Raw genomic sequence first — 19,723 nt, 5'->3', positions numbered from 1 at the left:
TGGCCTGCTTCGCTGGCGTAAACAGTGTGGAGGCGTCGAGCTAACAAGCAGACCAATCAGATCGCTCGTTTCAGGGACAGCCAATGAGGTGGGCGCTTCTTATCGCTCCCAGAAACTCTCACGGCCGCCATGATGCTTGTTTGCCTTCAGTAAGAAAGAGCAGCGGATCAGAAACAAAGGAAACGCGCACTCGTCTCTGTGAACTGGTATGAGCTTACAGGTAAATCTAATAGTGGTTTAAGGCCTTTTCAAATCTATCTAGAAGTATGTGAGCAACGGAATATATTTTCTTTCACATTGCTTTGTTTGGTGTTGGTCTAGTTTTGTAAATGTATAATCTCATGTTAGCCAGTTAGCCCATGAGCTAATTTGCTCAATCTGAATAGAGGGGAAATGATGTATCAATAAGAATGTGATCTTAAAATTTTTATTAGATGCGCGCGTGGGCGCTTTAATAACTATGATATTTGATGAAATTAGCAACCAATCGACGTTGAATGTTGAGATCTATGTTCTTGGTTATGTAAGCAGCCTGCTGTGTCCGTAGGAAAGCTACATATGCTAACATATATGCTATCTTATGTTTCTTTTTTTACATCGTTAAACGTTTTTTACGTAAAATTTACGTTTGATGTTTCCGGTCGATTTATATAGCACAAGTTCGCTTAAAAGTAACTCCCAGTTCATCTAGAGGGTTCCCACCAGTAACGTTAAACGGATAACGCTCACATTATAGGGGGTCCGATCAAACTAATTCACTTCAGCAGTTAGACAGCAAATCTGTGGCAAGTACATATTACGATCTAAAGCCAATTCATTTCCTAATTTACGTTACGTGTTCTTAATTGACCCATTAAGGCGCCTTGCAAGTTGCAGTTTTTTTCAGTTTATTTCACTCGCGTGGCTAGCAGCCCTAAGTTAGCTCTGGGAAATCAACACGAGGTGGTGGTGTTTTTGTTTGGGTTCCGTTGCACAGCGATGACGAAAGACCCAAAAACGAACCGCATCTGGCCCAGTGGTTAACGGTTTAGTTGGCGATTAACACTGCAGTTATGTAATGGTTAGGCTTTATACTTGCACCTTGATTTGGAGTTCAGTAAGGACTTAAAGCTACACCTTTGTTTCCTGAGATTAGTAACATGAACCGCTTTTCTGTCTGTGCCACGACTCAGTTTTACTCTTTCAAACGTGGTTTTAAATTAGATCTGTTTCGATAGATTCGCCCTTTGCCTTATGTGCAAGATGCTCGCTCAAGAACGTTGAAAGATTTACTACCGCTAATGTTAGTTGGTAACTTCTTACAAAACTTTGTCACAAGTTGTTGATCTGATGCATTTCCCGTTTTCTCTTTTTTTTTTTCTTGGGAAAAAAAATAACGTTACTTCTAATTTTTTTTTCATTTATGGTTTTAAACTCTTATGGTGCGTTTTAACTGAAATCAGCTTTATGCAAATTTGAGAAGCGTGTTGACGTTGAGCGCAAGTATCTTTTTGTCATACGCAATGGAAAAATCCCCTCAGCCATTGATCCTGGAATTGCTTTTGCGTGTTCTCTCTCCTGCTCCCTTACACTCTCAGACAAGTTTCAATGTGTTTATGCACTTTAGTTATTTTTGTTTACTAGGCAGCCCACCTGTTCTTTGCACATTTGCGGCCATTGTTTCCTGTCGTATAAAACCGCTTCGTGTGTGTAAAGTTCTATACATTTCCTGTTATATTGTTCTGTAGTGAAAGTGATTGTTTGTTTCAGTATTACCGGGATGCCCAAGGAAAAATATGATCCGCCTGACCCAAGAAGGATGTACACAATAATGTCCAGTGAGGAGGCGGCCAACGGGAAGAAGTCATACTGGGCAGAGCTGGAGATTGTTGGTAATGTTTGGGCTCTCAGAGGGGGTCATGATGTCACCGTGAGATGAAAATAAAATGCATGGGATTTTGAAAATTTATATTGTATGAATGTTATAGATCTTATTGTGAACCATTAATCTTCTTTATTTTTATTTTTTGACCTCATTGTTTTTAATCAAAACGGCATAACTGGATATTCCAGTGAAAATGCCAGACTATTTTCTGGTGAAGTATAAAGGAATTCTCCAGTCATTTAGTCTGCTTAAACCCACCCCACAAGCTCTCTTTCACCTGCGGTAAATTGAGCATGACGCCCGCATCTCAAAATTCAAACAACCGATGAATAGAAACAAGTGTCTGCCCTAGGTTTTTTTTATTTTTATTATGCTCCGATGTTTGTCACAATATGGAAGAAAAGCTGTGTTGCTGATTGTTTCTTTGTGACTTTCAGTGCTCATTAGTCCAATGCAAAACGTTAGTACTAATTAATCAATGTACCAATTACTCCTTTAACCACTTTTGTTTTTGGCTTAGGTGATTGTTGAAGATAATGTTAAGCAATGGGCAAAAAGCTATTTGCACTTGTTTATGCTGTTGAAGTCTATCATGTTTTTAAGTCTAGCCAAGATTAAATACCGTAGTAAAATAATTTTAATGTAAATTAGTTTTGTAGAACTGCAAAAAAGAATAAATTTGATTCAATCACGTTTTTGTGGACAAATTTGAAATGCAGGACACAGACTGAGCTGTTGTGGAAAAAGTGCAAAAGCCAGTTGCTTTTGTAACCTTTTTTAATATTTGGAGATTTTTTTCCCCCATAGCGTTTTCATGGTTTTATCCTTTTCTGTAAGTATTAGAGAATAATTTGTCATTTTCGTAAAGGTACTTCAGACTTTAATGAATGAGCATCAGCGTGCACATTAGATGGCAATAATAAATTTACAATTAACTGTTAATTTAAGTTATCTTTGTGAGAGCAGTAACTGTAAAGACACTATTATAATTGGTAATTAGGACTCGATTTCACAAAACATTTTATCTCGCCATTAAGAGTTTTCCTAAATAGCAGTAAAAGTTTAGCTAATAGTTTTCTCTTAAAACCTATTCACAAAGCTGCGGAGACTAACTTTTACTATGGAATAGACTAAAGTCTTGAGCTAAGAGAAAAGGCGGGGTTGTCCTTGTTGGTGTGGATGATGTCAGCATACTTTGCACACAATGATTGGCCGATAGTCTCTGTCAGAGATTTATTCATAGCAATATTGTAGGGCACAGTATTATGTTGACGCATTCAAATAAAGGGTTTAATAAAAAAAAAAAAAAAAAAAAAAGTTAATAGCCAGATTTAAATAAATGAAGGCTAAGTGTCACTAATTAAACAAGTAGGCTATATATTCAGTTAATTGTCAGCCTCCCATGTATGCTTCTCATAAACAATTAGTCAATATGCATTAGGACTGCCCTTGATTAAATATTTTTGTGGGCATCTAGTAGTCATTTATTTTAAGCATCAGTCGACTATTAGTCACACTTTTATTAATAAACCATACAAATCATAATAATGATCCTTCAATTGCCTACATAGCCTAATAAGCACTCAAAGGCTTGCCACAGCGCTCCAGCAAATATAATAAGGATTGTGTTGTGGAAAAACAGCAAGTACACTGCATTAACGTTTTAATAAATTGTTATACTAGTGCTTTCTATTTTCGGTTTAAAAGATGAAGTCGATGACACTGACTCATCTCTACAGTAGTGATGCACCTGTATGCGTTTTTCGTATGGATTACATAATCTGAGAATATTTTTCAATTTTGAATTGGTTAATTTTAGTTTCACTCTCTATAGATATTTTTCATGTCCATAATAAGGCAAGGAGTTTCGCGCAAAAGTTCACAGAGTCCAAGAAGGCAAAAAGCCCATCCTGTTTGCTTTCATTATTTTACAAAAGCACAACGTTTTGTTATTCTGAGTGCACACAAATAAACGTAGAGTCTATACAGATACAAAAGATGTATTCCTATTATCTGTATGACCAAAAAGGAAGTATTTTAAGAGAAAAGGTTTCAGAAAGTACGGAAAATAAATTATTTGACTAATCTAAGAAATAAACATTAGTTGCAGCCTTAGAGTTTTGAAATAGGTTGGTTTCATTGGCGATGTGTTCAGATGCTTTTGAAGCTGCTGAATTCAAGTGCTACACTTTTTTGGTTTTAATAGAAAATACATTAATTTGCAGAAGCAAAATGTGCAAATGTTGTTTCATGTTGATATTTTGTTTGAAATTTATCATATTGAGTCTATTTTGAGTTTGTGTTGCTTAAACACAATTAACAGTTTATGCTCTGTTTTCCTTGCAGGAAGAGTGAGGAGTTTGAGTTCAGCATTATGGTCCCTTACCCATCTCACTGCTCTTCATATCAGTGATAACTCACTTTCGCGAATCCCGCCCGACATTGCCAAACTACACAACTTGGTGTACCTGGACCTCTCGTCCAATAAAATCAGGAGCCTGCCCGCCGAGCTAGGCAACATGGTATCTCTCAGGTGAGAAGCTAGTTGGCTTGAAACCACCATAAAGATTTTATTTTGGTGTAAAGCAGATGAATGACACTATTGTGGTAGCGTGCAGAGACTTTTTAACCCCATGCTTGCTTGTGCACGAGTCGTTTGGCCTCCAGGCTTTAATTAGGTCCTGTATTCTTTAAAAGTGATGTTTGCCTCCAGAGGCTGTACTCTGATAACACCACCGTTCTCATATGTGGGGGACACAGTGGCTAGCTCTGAATCAGTTTCATTTGTCACAGGTTGAAATATGTTACCACTTCTCTGCTAGTGTGATTAGTGCTGCTCGGTATGGATATAAATCATGTTCTGAGAGGAGCTGAAATGCTACCTTTTGAAAGTGGTTGGGATTTCATCCAACAGCTGAAATGCACCACGCTACAATAGGTTTTGTACAGCATGGCTGCTTTTATGCCAAAAAGGCCTGATGACGTGTAGATTTTTTTTAGCATTTGGCTTTTCGTTCAATAGTCGATCTGTTTAAAAACACCTTGTATTGTTTTGTGCTCATTGCTGTATGATTATCACTGTTTTTATGGCATGCAAATTTTTGTCTGTTTGTTTCACAGGGAACTGCTTTTAAATAACAACCAGTTACGAGTTCTGCCTTTTGAGCTTGGAAAACTCTTTCAGTTACAAACGTTGGGTTTGAAAGGTACTACTTCCCTTTATAACCCATTAAACTTTAGTTTTGCAGGCCCAGATGGTTTTTATGGAAGTTGTTGCTGTTTGTGTGCTGGTTTTAGAATGTAGAAATAGTAAAAGGTTTTAAACTAGCCTGAGTGTACTACACTTATTAGTAGCAGAAAATAATAATCATATTGGTCAAAAAAAATCTAAAATGATCAAGGGACAGAGAATGTGTGCAGAGCCTTTCTCCGGGTGTGAGCCTAGTTTCTTTGTGAGCCTAGTTAGTTGTCTATTTTGTTGTGCTGTAGTGAGTGTCATTCTTGAATAGGAATTGTAATGCATCTTATTTTTTATTTTTAATATTATAGTGTGTTAGTGTAAATGTAAAATGTATTTTAATCATGTTTAAAATTACTATGTTAAATTTATCCTTTTTTTTATTTTATTGTTTGGCAAAATATTAACCATTTTGATTTCAGATGTATTCCCCTATTGTACAATTCATTTTAGATAATATATTGATTTCTTTGGACTTCTTTCCTCTTTTGGATTTTCAATTAAGTTATGTTAGGATCAGTAATGGAACTTGAGAAAATTAGATGTAAATGTATTTTTACAGTGATGTTCTGTTATTATTTGTTTCTATGACATGTCAAGTTTCATGTTTTGTTGTTTTCTGTAGGGAACCCACTTGCACAAGAAATCTTGAACCTCTACCAAGAGCCTGATGGGACACGTCGGCTCCTCAGCTACCTGCTGGACAATCTCGCAGGCACCAAACGTGGTGAGTCAACCCTTGTACAACTGCCCTTCTTGTGTGGCGAGCACCGAAAAGCTTCTATTCTTGTACGTGCTCTTTAGAGCAGATTAAATTCATGCAATGAAATGAGTCATGGACTTGTTTGATTGAACATTTTTCTTTTGATGCTCTCTGAATTACTGTGGAGATAATTATGCTTTTGCATGGCAATGCGGCAGTCCGACCGTTTCCATTGAGTCATTGCTCCATTTTTATTGAAGGGTTCACTCACTGAGTGCATTGTTGTTGTTTTTTGGCCATATTATCTATAGAACAGCCACCACCTCGCTCATGGATACCATTGCAGGAGCCTGACCGGACACGGCCAGCAGGTGAGAGACACTTTCACTTCAGTTCACATTGTCACACAGGCCTGCACCATTTCATCTTTCACTTCTCTTTTACCCAGGTGCAGCAATTTAGAGAATTCTTTTCTAATATAAAAAAAAGGGCAAGACACCCTCAAAGCGTTGCTTAAAGGCTGTTTTAATTCAAGAGACCTAGGGCTGCACAGTCAATCGAATAATGCTGAATTTATAATAAGGTCGTGTTATAATTTTATTAATTTGACCACAAAATGCTAATATTTGATTAGACATAGTCTGCAGGCACTGTCTGTTTTATTCAAGCACATGCATTTTAGCTGTCCGAGTTTGGTTCGCTTCAAGAAAAGAGCATTAAAAAAACCTTTATTTTTCTAAATGCAGTGTTCTATTTGAATGGTTTAAGGTATAAAAAGCATGTCTTACCAATTAAATTCATAAAAAAAAAAATATCAAATTCAATTCTTTCAAGGTTTATTTTAATGGAAGTTTAAATGTCCTTGGTTTAATAAAATGATCAAACTGTAGTAAATTAGTTTATAAATATTTTAAAATAAAAGCAAATTAATTTTTTTTTTTTTTTTTTTTTTTGGTACAATACTGCTCTTTTTCAAAATTGGCCCAATTCTAGAATACCTTAATCCAATCTAAAATCCAGTATAAATATTGAATATTTTTGTATATAAAAGTAACAGCATCTTTAATGGATAGCTATTTTTGTCAACCTCACTGAAGTCTTGCTTCCTCTCTCTTCACACTCCAGCACTTTTCTCTGTAATGTGCTACAATGTGCTGTGTGATAAGTACGCCACACGTCAGCTCTACGGCTACTGTCCCTCCTGGGCCCTCAACTGGGAATACAGGAAGAAGTCCATCATGCAGGAGATCCTCAGCTGCAGCGCAGACATCATCAGCCTGCAGGTTTGTCAGCCGCTCCCATAATTCAAGCTGAAGAACTGTGCTTTAAAAAGGATTTCTTCCTGGAATAAACTCCTTTAAGGAAACTTCGTGCCATAATTAGCCAGTGATGCCAAAACTGTTCAGTCAGGTGATGTCTCATTTACACCCAGCAGTAACAAAACCACCAATCTGTTCTGTGCCCAATAGGAAGTGGAGACGGAGCAGTACTATAGCTATTTCCTGGTGGAGCTGAAGGAACATGGTTACGAAGGATTCTTCAGCCCGAAGTCCCGGGCCAGGACTATGTCAGAATCGGACCGCAAACATGTTGACGGCTGCGCCATTTTCTATAAAACGGAGAAGTGAGTCCACCTTAGGCAGACTGCACGCCTTTAATTTTTGTGGTTTTGTTAACAGTTGTCCTAGCATGTTGTTGTTTTTTGCATGCGTCATCCTGACCTCACTGTTTCTGTTGAGCAGGTTCAGTCTGGTGCAGAAGCACACAGTGGAGTTCAACCAGCTGGCTATGGCAAATTCTGAAGGTTCAGAGGCCATGTTGAACAGGGTGATGACCAAGGACAACATCGGAGTGGCTGTACTACTAGAGCTGCGGAAAGAGATCATGGAGCAGTCTGGTCCGTTTACTTTTCCCCTTTTTTTGCACTCTTGGTGGATTTTACTCCTCCTGGTGTGGCTTCACACTATATCTGTATGATTAACTGAAAATATAAAATCACCAGTACCTAAAAAAAAAAATTTTTATTATTATTATATATATATTTTTTCATTATTGTGCTATTTGGGTTAATGTGATCGATCTGCCTGCTTCATAGTGTGAAACGCACAAACTGAACTTTTTGTTGTGTGTGTGTGGCTTAAAACTAGTAAGATAAATGACGACGATAAAATAATAATCATTTATAACTTTTTAATCTGAATTTATATTTTACAAAGTCATTGTTTACAGTGATTTTTTTTTTTAAGGGGATAAGGTGCAACATTTATTGTTTTCATAAAACGGTTGATACGCATACCTTGCAAGGTTTCGTAAAAACGCAGTAAGAAAAGTTTTATGAAATGACACGTCTGCCAATCACTGTAGTTTTTCAGCAGCATTTAGCAAAAAGGGCGGAAAGCATGCTTGATGCAATGATGTTGCAGATGTTTATACAAAAACCAAGTGTAATTTTAGCAAATGTATATTTTTCATACTTAAAAAAAAAAGCCACAAGTTAGTAAAATATACCAATTATCACGCTTTAACTAAAACCATAAGGTGGCGTATCTCGATGGTAGTCATGTTTAATTTTATAGTACTTTTTCAACCGAGATTGATTCCATGCAGCTTCACATTATTAAACAATGCAAACTTCACGAATGAGACCAATCCAAGATGCTGTAAAGCAGCTGTAGCGAGACAATGGTGTCATTCTTCACCTCCAGTCAGTTCAGTTTTGGTTCAGTAGCTGCGCAAACTTCATTCATCATAAAATGAGTTCAGTTCAGAGATGAGCAGTTCAACTGAAGACAGTAGTAGTGTTGTTCAGCTCAAGTCAGTTAAGTTCGTGAATTTGTTTTTTCTTCTGGGTAGAGACTCTTAAGTCTCAGAGCAATATCTAAGCAGTGTCTTTCTACTCCATAGCTGGAAAGCCTCTGCATGGCATGGAGAAACAGCTCCTCCTTGTGGCCAATGCTCACATGCACTGGGACCCCGAGTACTCGGATGTGAAACTTGTCCAGACCATGATGTTTCTGTCTGAAGTGAAGAACATTGTGGACAAAGCCACTCGCAGTCTCAAGCTCTCCTCCATCTCAGGAGAAACCAATGCTATCCCCCTCGTCCTGTGTGCTGACCTCAACTCTCTGCCTGACTCGGGTATGTGTGCCAGAATCAGTTTTTAGAGAGATTTTCTTTTTTGCATTTAGCCCTGATGGAGATTTTCATGCTCACACAGGTGTGGTGGAGTACCTGAGCACAGGTGGTGTGGACAGCACCCACAAGGACTTCAAAGACCTGCGATATATTGACAGCTTGACCAACTTTAACTGCAACGGCAAGAACGGCACCTCCAGCACCAGGATCACACACGGCTTCAAGCTGAAGAGTGCTTACGAGAACGGCCTGATGCCTTTCACCAACTACACCTATGACTTTAAGGTTTGATTTTTTTTAAATATATATAATATATATAATCGATCACTTATCTAAGCTCCCACCCTTTCTTTTTAAGTGTGTGTATAGTGTCTATTATTGTCTGACTTGATTTTGTGTAGGTGTAGTAGCTTCTCACTCACACACTTAGTCCTATGTTAAATGTATTTGTTAGTTTTTATCATATTTAGTCTGTCAAATTTTGACAGTCTCAACGTTTTAGTCTAGTTTTAGACAATGAGAACTTGACATTTTAGCAATAAGATTAAGATTATTACTATTAAGCATACAGCCAGATTGCTCGCCTAGCTGAGGCATGTAGAGTAGTCAGCAATATTGTTTCCATTTTGACCAAAAAAAAAAAAAAAGGTTTTTGGTAAAGTTTCCATCTTTTATATACATTTTAGTCTCGTCTTATTTCGTCAACAAAATTGCGCATTGATATGGTCTCATCATTTATTATTCTTGTTGTCTCGCCTTAGTCAAATTTTCATCATAGTTTTCTATAACAAAATTAACACTACTAGTCATTTGCTTAAATCTGAGGGGCCATTTGTCTAGAGACAACAAGCTAGTGTTTAATGTAAAAATGTATGCCATTTGCCATATTTCTTTTTACATTTGCGACATGATGATGATCATTTATTTTGAGGATAAAAATGTTAAATGTAATTAAACGCTTATAACATTTTATATAACACTCGTTGTTAAATATAAAATATTATGAAAATAACACCCAATTTATCAATTGGTTTGTAGGGTTTTATCTTGAAGTGTCAAACAATCAGTTGCACAATTGTAATATTTATTTTCTGTTTTTCAGGGCATCATTGACTACATCTTCTACTCTCAACCTTTGCTTAATGTGCTGGGCATTTTGGGTCCCTTGGACCTCCACTGGCTCCACGAGAACAATATCGATGGCTGCCCCCATCCCCACGTCCCCTCTGATCACTTCTCTCTGTTTGCACAACTGGAGCTGCTCCTGCCCTATCCGCCTGCTGTCAATGGCATTCATCTGCCGGGTCGCAGGTAGTTCTCCGAGCCAGCAGGGGGAGCTCCGGCCCCGACCTCCTTTTGCTCTCATAGTGGAGAGAGAATGAGGCAAGGGCTGTTGTGTATAAATCTGATTCCCTTAAGAGGAGATGGGGTACGGCAAACTTTTATTCCCACGGATTTTAACTGAAAAAGACATTAATGTCAGTCTTATGTCTACCATCTCCCACCCAGTTTTTGTTGTTGTTTTTGTTTTCCCACCTTCTGTTTTCTGGGCACAGTTAACATTCTGTACTTTTTCTTTCCAAAACCCCAAGGGCCCTGAGTGATTATGTAAGTTTTACCTAAAGACAGAAAAAAAAAAAGCTTTTTTATAAATAACTAAATGGCAATATCTTTGAAACCCATGCAGGGAGTCCCGATCAAGCGAGTTATCATGAAGCGCATAATTTTGATCATGCTACTATAAAGCCAGTTTAGAGCATGCAGCTGAATTTGATGAAAAATAAAAATGAATTTCACCAGCTTAGGTCAGATAATCCGACTCCAGGAACAACCCTTTAAACAAGGGCTTTTAATGTGTAAAGAGAGCTGGCCGAACTCATATTTGCACTCAGTGGTGCTGAGGCCTCTAGCTGTACACCAGCGATGGCTTTGCACGGCCCACCATCACCACCTACCGGGCCTTGTTGGTCTTATAATTAAGTCCATTGGATGCCAGAGCGATTGTACCCTTTTTTTTTTTTTTTTCTCTCCCCTTTCTTTCCAAGTGTGAATGCCCGTTTATGCTCCCTGTGATGGCCGACTTATGAAGTCGTCTAGCTTCATGTGTCATAGAGCACTCCTTGAAATGAGGTGTTCGCTTTTTGGTGCGTACAGCTGAGAAATGATTTCAGGGAAGAGAATTATCTGGAATGGCCTTTGCAGCTGGGGAAGTTTAGCCGGAAATCATGTTAAGATGCGGAGAATGTTAGAACAGGCAAAGACGAGCACATCCCACTCCTAGACCCTCAGTGTGACCTGTAGATGCCTCACCCAGCCAAGACTCCAGATCACTCCAGATTCTTATTTTAAATAAAAAAATATCTACATGATTGTATACAAACAGCAAAGTTCCTGATAAACTGTTTTTTTTTTTTTACACTTTTAGATTTGGTTAAAATGATTGTATTGTAAATGGAAGTTAAGTTTCTTTTCGTTTCAGATGTTCATCCTAATGAACAGTCAAAAGACCAGCGTGTAAAAAAAAAAAAAAAAAAAGGTTTTCAGGTTTCTGCTGTGTAAAGTTGCACTTTTTTCAAAGGTTCCCTTTTTTTTCCCAGTGTACCTTTTTTATTTTTTATTTTTTTTAATATTCCACTGAGGCAAATATTTGGTGACGTCGTCTTGTTACCCACTCCGATATTTAAGAACATGCATCATTGTGTGCCTCACTGATTCTTTCTCGAAGCGCACTGCCAGTGCTATCAGTGGACACCTGAACAGCCTCAATCTTTCTGTACATCTTCACCATTCTTATATAATATCCTCATTTCTGTTGGTTGGGGCAGGGTTTGTATTCGCTAAAGGACATCTTAATCTAAAAAAACAATTTTCTTTGGGTGTCTACAAAGTCGGGTAAAGTAAGTGTTTCTGCTGTTGCGATCTGCGCTCGTAATTTGGAGAAATCCTGTCATTCTCCTTAAGGTTTTTTTGTTTTGTTTTTCCTCATTTTGAATTCCCTATTTACTGCCACTTTTCCTCTCGACTCAGGCAATTCACTTTATCCGTATATTTTGCTTGTGTATCTCTTTGTTTTGGATCTCGTTCTGTATTTCACTTCCTGCTAAATCACGGTTATCTCCATGTGTCGTGCCATCCAATGCATTCTGCCACGAGGCCAAGTGTAAAGCTCGATTTACTACTGTAAAGCCTGTTCTCTGACCTAATGAAAACATACATGGTAATTTTTTTTTTTTTTTTTGGCTGTTTTCTTTAAATGCAAGGCTAGAGTACCATTTAGTGTGGTCTGATTTATAACTTCATCGTCTACGGTGGCACCGTCGTTTATTGCCACATGCTCTCAAAGCCAATTTGTTTTCTGTTTCCCCCTCCCTATTGAATTTGTCAGGTTTTTAAAATCGAATGGATTGACAAGCACTTATTGTAGATCACTGGTGCAGCTACTCATTGCATTTTCGTTTTTTTAAAATGAAAACCCACTTTTGCTTTGAGGCAGAAGTCCATTTTAATGACTTTTATCAAGCAAGAGAAAATAGATGAACTGGGGAGGACCATCTTATAGTTGCCGTTTTTGGTGTCCCTTTTTAGTCCTTACGTTATCTCAGTCAGTTTTGTTTTTCTTCTGGTTAATTTTAATTGAAAGCAACTTGTCTGGTTTTGGATTGCTGATGGTGTTGTAGTAAAAAGATTTTTGTAAAGTGTGAATAAATAATGTATCACGTTTCCTTTCTTTGACCTGAATTGTTAATGTATTATATCTAATAGTTTGTCTCTTTAATTTTGATTTTGTTTTGTAATACACAAAACCAAATTTTTTTGTAAAAATGTTGGCACACTGAATTATAGATTTATATTGTTGCTAACCTTCACTTCAAGATACTTTTTGAGAAGGGAAAAAAATGCGTCAATGGGATCGTAAAGTGTCACAGAGAAATAAAGTGCTGTCATTTTGTCACCAAACAATTTTGACTTTGACCCTGAGCTTTATGTGACATTTCACTTTGTTTGAGAGCCAGTTAGTTTAAAGCGTATAAACACGTTTGGGTTGTGGTAAGCATAGCAGACACTTTTATTTCTCTCCAGATTTTCCTGTTTTCTTTCTATTGATTTCCAGAAGAAAGTATGCTTAAATGTAGATGAGATGGAGACCTCTCTTATATTAGCAAGTGTTCTTGTTCTCCTTCGGTTCTGTGCACTCCTCAGTTTCACAACCTCTGAAAAAGTCACTTTAAATTGTGCATGTTTAGATATTGTTGCCATCACCAACTTATTTAGGTGTTTTTGTTTCCTGTGGGTCAAAGGCAATGGTTTCAGGTGGTTTCTTGTGCACAACAGGCAAAAACAGCATAATGCTAATCATGTCAACATGCTCAACTTGGCAATAATGACTCGGCCATTTTCCCTCTTTTCAGATCCACTTGAGCAGATGTTTCTGACTTTACCATAGAATTTATTTTCGTTTCCTTTTCCTGTGTCATAGTCAATTTTTCTGTCAGTAGGGGTAGTATTTCAATGGTCAGGATTCTGGTTGAATCAGCTGAGAGTCAATAAGCATTTAGGTAATGTCACTATATAATGCACTGGACCAACTCTTGTTTACCATTTATGGAATACCAGCATAACACTTGCACAATGTTAAAAGAAAAAAAAATGTTGCATATATATAGGAAAAGAATATAGATATATATATTAAATCAAATAATGGCAGCTGTTTTTAATTCAATATTAAGTGTTGGGGATAAAGACCTAATGGTAAACAAGGCGTTTCGGATTTCACTGTTTCTCCAGTTCTCTTGGTTCTCTGAGTAGTGATGTGTTTATAACAGGGTCAGCTTGTTTCCTTTACACCGGTGTATTTTTTTTTTCCTACTCATGGTAAAATAAATTCTATATCTGTTTCAAGTCTTTGTGTTCTGTGTTTATTCTCAGATTTGTTTTTAAAGTTAATGCACCTCATATAGGCTGCAAAAGTCCTTTTTGAGTTGATTTCTTGAGTTTGGTACCACAAGTTACAAACTTTTTAACCGGTTAACTGCTCATTTGCCATTGTTTGAATGAACAGGTAGCCACGCCCACAAACTCATGTCATTGGTTGAGATTCTGATGTTAAACAGCAGTATTTTGATAGCACACACTTGTTATTGTTTGTGCAGTTTTAAGGGAAATTGACATTTACAGTTAGTTGTCTCTGCGTATTAAGCAGTAAATTGAGATTATAAGGTAAAATGACATGATTTGGCTGTTTCCTCCTAACCTACTTTGTTTTTCCCCGAGGCTGCTAGTTACTGTATGTCTGTCCTGAAGTGGTTCACCCAGCAGATGGAGTGCATGTTTCACAGCACTGATCATGGTTTTTTTTCATTGTGTTCTCAGATATGAACTCATCTCTTTTTTTTCCCCCCATCTATAAGCTTGGCAAGAATTGTCTGATTGTTAAAAATCTTTATGCATAAATCACAACCACATGACGCTATAGAGAAATGACCCTATAAGATTTCAAAGTTTGTGAGATTACAGTGCATTTTTACCAGACAGATAAATATTATATTGTCTACAAAACCCTCAAATTGACAGTCTGTATGAATGTGTAAATAGACATTTCCCCACAGTTCCATTGTGATTTAATGCAATTGCTATGGAATCAAACCATCCTGCAAAATGATTATCACAGGGAGCATAAACAGTCAGTCTTGGGTAGCAATGCGGCAAACATCTGCAGCGCTGAGATGAATAAGTCATGCCAGTCATAATTTGTTTAAACTTTGTCAATAAGACAGCCAAGTGCTCCAAATTATGTATCGCTGAGAAGCCGAGATTCATAATCATGACCATATGCACAATGGAAAATGGCAAAATATATTTTCTTGACCTGTTTGTGAGAAGTACCTGGGTGACAATATTTCACATTAAATTTATAGACATGAATACAGACCGATAGTCTATTTCACGGACAGACCGGTAGATAGAGTATTAGTTAGACGGAAAGATGGATGGAGTCTATTTGATGGACTGAGAGAAAAGAAAAACATGATGGATGGATAGACAGATAGATTTGATTGATTTTTGTTATTATGGCCTTCAGGAATATTGATTGATTGTTAGATCCAGTTTATGATGGTGTTTCTCAGCACAGACAATCCACAATAGACCGTTAGAATGCCACGATGTCATTTTGCTGCTTTAAAGCTGAAGTTGTTTACAGGTTGGGTTTATCCTTGGGTAGACTTCATTAGTTTTGAAGTTTCATTTCAAGGTTTGGGCCGTAGGGAATCTTTCTTAGTTCTCTCTGTATGTCCATATGTTGGTTATAATGACCCAAAGCAATGATCTCTGCTTAAAAAAAAGAAGAAAAAAAAAAAAAAACTTTTTCCGACACAATCTCTTAAGGGGGCCACTTTTTGAGGTATGATCGCTTTAGAATATGCTTGACTTTACACCGAGGGCCTTAATGTTGATCCTAAAACCACATTTTAAATCATTTGGTCCGCTGCCAGCAGAGAAATTTTTAACCAAATGCATGTCCATGCCTGGGCCTGTCTATCCCAAGGAGGTCTGTAATTCCTCATTTCTTCAGGTTTTGTCACTTTAATGACACCGCAAGCTCCATCTGCTTCTTTGGCCCCTTATACTATTTGAGGAAAAAATGTACTCGTACATATATTAGGCCTATCAATCTGATAGATTTAATGGATATGATAAAGAACCATCATGCATCAGCAGTCCTATGATGATTCTACCAACAGCAAAGATTTGAGGCCAATATTACACTTTCAAAATGACATGCAGTTAACACTTTTTTGAACATAGGAGATAATAATCCAAGTCTCGCTTAATTAAACCTGTAATAGAATTTATCAGATATAATTTTGTCATGTGGAATTCATCTAAATATTTATTATTAAATATTCAATTTAGTCAGGATTTTGTCATTTTTTTAAAATACACTTTTATTGTTAGGTTTACAATTTTGTTTTCTCAAAAAGACATTTAATGCTTGGGGTTGGTTAAGTAATTAAAATGGTTGAACACTTGAGTTTGCAGCAGGTCTATAGCTGAAAATAGATTTTGTTCCATGGAAAATGGAAGCTCATGGTCCTCTGCTTTTCGTCCTCTTAGGCTCATGAATTGTTCAGTGGGTTTCGTAAATGAATAAATCAAGAATCCAGAGGTTCTGAATGAGTTGCCAGTAATACATGTGCATCTTTATATTTTAGGATTTCATATTTTACCAACAGATTTCAGATGTTGCCATTTGACCTTCAAAGACATGCTGGTTATCAAATACATGTGGTGCATTTTATGTAATGATTTTTGGCTGTATATCCACAATTCTTGAGGAATGCAAGGGGATAAGAAGCTAAAACAGCATAACATGGCATGACTAGTGCAGTTTATAGAGTATACAGCATTTAAAGCTATATAGTGCTGCAGCCGTGACTTCATAACCCAGAAGACTAATTCATCCCTGTCCTATGGGATTTTATACGTTTTTTTTTTTTTTAATTCATGAGGACAATAAGGTCTATGGAAGCCCATTTCTCCCACTGAATAAAAAATAAAACAAGGTAATTGCAACTTTTTATCTCCGAATTGCGAATTCCTATCTTGCAATTCTGATTTTATAACACTCAGTTACGAGTTCTAAAGTCAGAATTGCGAGACATGAACTCATAAGTCTCCGAATTTTGACATTTTTTTTTTTCTCTGAGTTTATATCTTGCAGTTCTGACTTAATAACTCGCAATTTCGGAGAAGTTACAGAGACTAAATTGTGAGTTATAAAGTCAGATTTGCGATATATGGACTCTTAATTGTGAGAAAAAAAATGTCAGAATGGTGAGATATAAACTCGCAACTGTGAAAAAAAACTCAGAATTGCGACTGTATATCTCGCAATTCTGACTTTATTTCTCAGAATCATGAGTTATAAAGTCAGAATTGTAACATATGAACTCTCAATTTTGAGTAAAAAGTCAGAATTTTAAGATATAAACTCACAATTGCGAGAAAAAAAGTCAGAATTGCACGACTTATGCAGTAAATGGCAAATGAATAGTTTACACAAAAATGTTTCTTTGCCAGAGTGGTGATTCATAAATGCAAGTCTATGCTACTGTCAATATTAGAGTCAAAAACCCATATACAGAATTAATTACAATTAATCCATGTGACTCCTGACAATATATTCAGGTCTTATGAAGCAAAACGATCAGTCTGTGTATACGTACGTCATTATGCATCAAAAAGCTCACACTGATGAAAGCATTCAGAACTGTTTGCCTGAGGCTATGGATTACAGATAGTAATTTTGTAAATAATGTTCAGTTTTTTGCACAGACCGATCATTTCGCTTCATAAGACCTAAAAATATATATGGCCAGGAGCCACGGGTATTAATTTTGTGTGCCCTCTATATGCTTTTTTGACTCTCAAAGTGATGGCAGCAGTGGACTTTTTAACTTTTTAACTGTTCTAATGAAGAAAAATGTAATTTACATCTTAGATGGCCTGAGGGTGAGTAAATTAACAGCACTTTTTCATTTTTGGATGAACTATCACTTTAAAGCTCAGAGATGGCAATAACATGGGGTGTTTAACTCCTCACAGAGAAATTCACTGTCTCGCATACCAGGTGTAGATTACATTGTTATTTTCAGTGGTAGTGCAAATATCAGTGCACCAAGAGAAATGCCACCACACACACAGACACACACACACACACACACACACAGACGCACAAACACTCATAGAAGAGTGCTGACTGCAGTTACCTTAGTGATGTTGATTTGACATAAATGTCTGCAGACAGCTCCCAACTGCATCCTCTACACTTCCCTGATTGTGCTCTGCTCACAATGTGACGTGCTTTTTTTTCCCCTTTTGCTAAAAGCAAAAAAAGTTCATTTCACAGAGAACCTCCCCCCCTACCCCCAACCACCACCCTCTCGCTCCATTGATTACTTGTCACCCCCTGAGTTGCTTCCTTACTTTTGTCACTTCAAATTCTCCCCGTCATCCATCTGAGGCTCACAAGGACCCACACTTTGTCAAAGAGTTATTTAAGTGAACCCCCTCAAATTGAGTTGTTGATGAAGCCACGCTCTGAGCTGAGAGATTTAGAGGCCTGAAGCTAAACTGCCGCATCTAGAGCCAGGGAGAGGCATTTGTCTTTGCCACAGTGTCGGTGGGACATCAAGGACACTGATGTCTGCTAGCGGGGGAGCGAGGCTCAGCTGGAGGTGCAGGTATGGTTAGGATGAGGAGATGCAGGGTGACAGCAGTTCCAGGTAGCTGCCGCTGCTGAATCCGTGGGGAACTGCTGAGCTCAGCAGTCTGAAGTGAAGTTAACAGAACAGGCAGCTTGCAAAAGTGCAGGGAGGAGTGCAAGGTGAGAAGGCACAGCAAACATGACTGAGCAGATGGGAATTTCTCATTGTTTACCAGAATCTGCTCATAAGGGAACGTGCTTTGGATGTGAAAGAGCCTTTTAATTTTTTTCTCGCTTGAGCTCAACATTTTTAATATAAGAAACATCCAGTGCAGAACCTCAATTTATTACAGTCTATTGAAAGGAGAAGCAGAGTTTATACAATATTTGCATGTTGCGACATGTTGGTAATATTCTAAATCCAGCTTTATGTTTGTCCAGAGCCTTTGTGAAAGCTTTGATGCCTATAACACACATCCTTAAGCAATTCCGCATGCTTTTTGACCATCTGGAGAAATAAAAGGTGGAGAGTTTTGTTTTACTGCCCTTATTTTAGGCTTGCGAAGTTTGGCCATGGATTGTCCACGCCATCAGGGTGCAGTGAAATAGATCACGATTCCACCATGAAAAGAGATTCTCTTGGTGGTGATTAAGGTAACTTTAAGTGTTTACAGTGAGTTTATGGGGAACATGCTGTTGTCAATTCCAATTTAAGAATAAGCTATTTGAAATGCAATTTGAGGAAACCAAGATGCTGTAGATGAAAGTTGTGTACAAGAAATTATCACCAAAATGAGGAATTCAAATGAGGAATCAATTTCTTTACGCTTTGTGTGCATTTGAATGGTCTGTCAGCAAGCCTGCTCTGTGATTTAATACATCAGTGAAGGCTTTTGATTTCTTTTACTGTTGCTAAGCATTGTCAAGACTCTCACCAGATTTTCAAACAGGACAAGCAGTCAAAAACAAACTGTTCCTAAAACACCAGGGGATTTCCGTTCTCTCAGTCATTTTTTGGAAGATTTTGCCCTCCATTCCATTCCATTTCTTTCCTGTCCAAAGTTTCAATGGCTTTGATCGTGGAATTGGAAGCAGAAGATGTGGTGCACATTGTGGAGAGAGCCAGCAATGGATGCTGCTTCTGGTTAAACAGAGGGATTAAACCTTGCAATCTTGTTTGGTGCACAGTCTGTTATTAAGTTCATATTCACATTGTGATGATGTTACCAAGGAAATGAAAGGCTGTTTACAAGTCCATAGCTTTCACCGTGTTTCTGGACAATGTAACCCTTGCCACTTTCAGTGAATAGGGTACGAAATAGGGGACTAAATATGAGACATGAACCATGGGACATGTCTAAAACACAATAAACCCTTTGTGATTTTATTTTCATGCATTAAAACAGATAAACACCAGTATTACATTATTATTATAATATTTAAATCTTTATAACTAGACATATGTTATATGATAATAAAGTATCACAATATATTTTATGATAATGATATGTATTTGATATTTTGTATTACAATAAATTAAGTAACAGGGTTTCCACACATTTTAGGGAAATTAACATC

The 19,723-nt window shown here is 37.4% G+C and overlaps 1 protein-coding gene across 1 annotated transcript; it reads left to right on the top strand.

Moving 5' to 3' along the window:
- The first annotated feature begins 74 nt into the window (after positions 1-74).
- Positions 75-13,839, top strand: LOC127941723 (CCR4-NOT transcription complex subunit 6). Its single transcript, XM_052537084.1, has 12 exons — positions 75-220; positions 1,750-1,871; positions 4,211-4,397; positions 4,985-5,070; positions 5,728-5,829; positions 6,117-6,176; positions 6,931-7,088; positions 7,275-7,429; positions 7,548-7,702; positions 8,710-8,943; positions 9,023-9,225; positions 10,043-13,839. The coding sequence occupies exons 2-12, from the start codon at positions 1,760-1,762 to the stop codon at positions 10,253-10,255; spliced, it is 1,665 nt and encodes a 554-aa protein (XP_052393044.1). The 5' UTR covers positions 75-220; positions 1,750-1,759; the 3' UTR covers positions 10,256-13,839.
- The last annotated feature ends 5,884 nt before the right edge of the window (positions 13,840-19,723 follow it).

Source organism: Carassius gibelio, chromosome A21, assembly GCF_023724105.1.
Source record: "Carassius gibelio isolate Cgi1373 ecotype wild population from Czech Republic chromosome A21, carGib1.2-hapl.c, whole genome shotgun sequence".
NCBI classification, from domain to species: Eukaryota; Metazoa; Chordata; class Actinopteri; order Cypriniformes; family Cyprinidae; genus Carassius; species Carassius gibelio.
Note: the sequence above shows the minus strand (reverse complement) of the source record. Positions and strands in the feature narration are given on the sequence as shown.

Bases quoted from the DNA above. Each gene is read 5' to 3' on its own strand.
- LOC127941723 (XM_052537084.1), top strand. From the start codon at position 1,760: ATGCCCAAGGAAAAATATGATCCGCCTGACCCAAGAAGGATGTACACA. The intron at 7,089-7,274 runs GTTTGTCAGCCG...TGTGCCCAATAG, and splicing joins CAGACATCATCAGCCTGCAG to GAAGTGGAGACGGAGCAGTA. The intron at 8,944-9,022 runs GTATGTGTGCCA...ATGCTCACACAG, and splicing joins CAACTCTCTGCCTGACTCGG to GTGTGGTGGAGTACCTGAGC.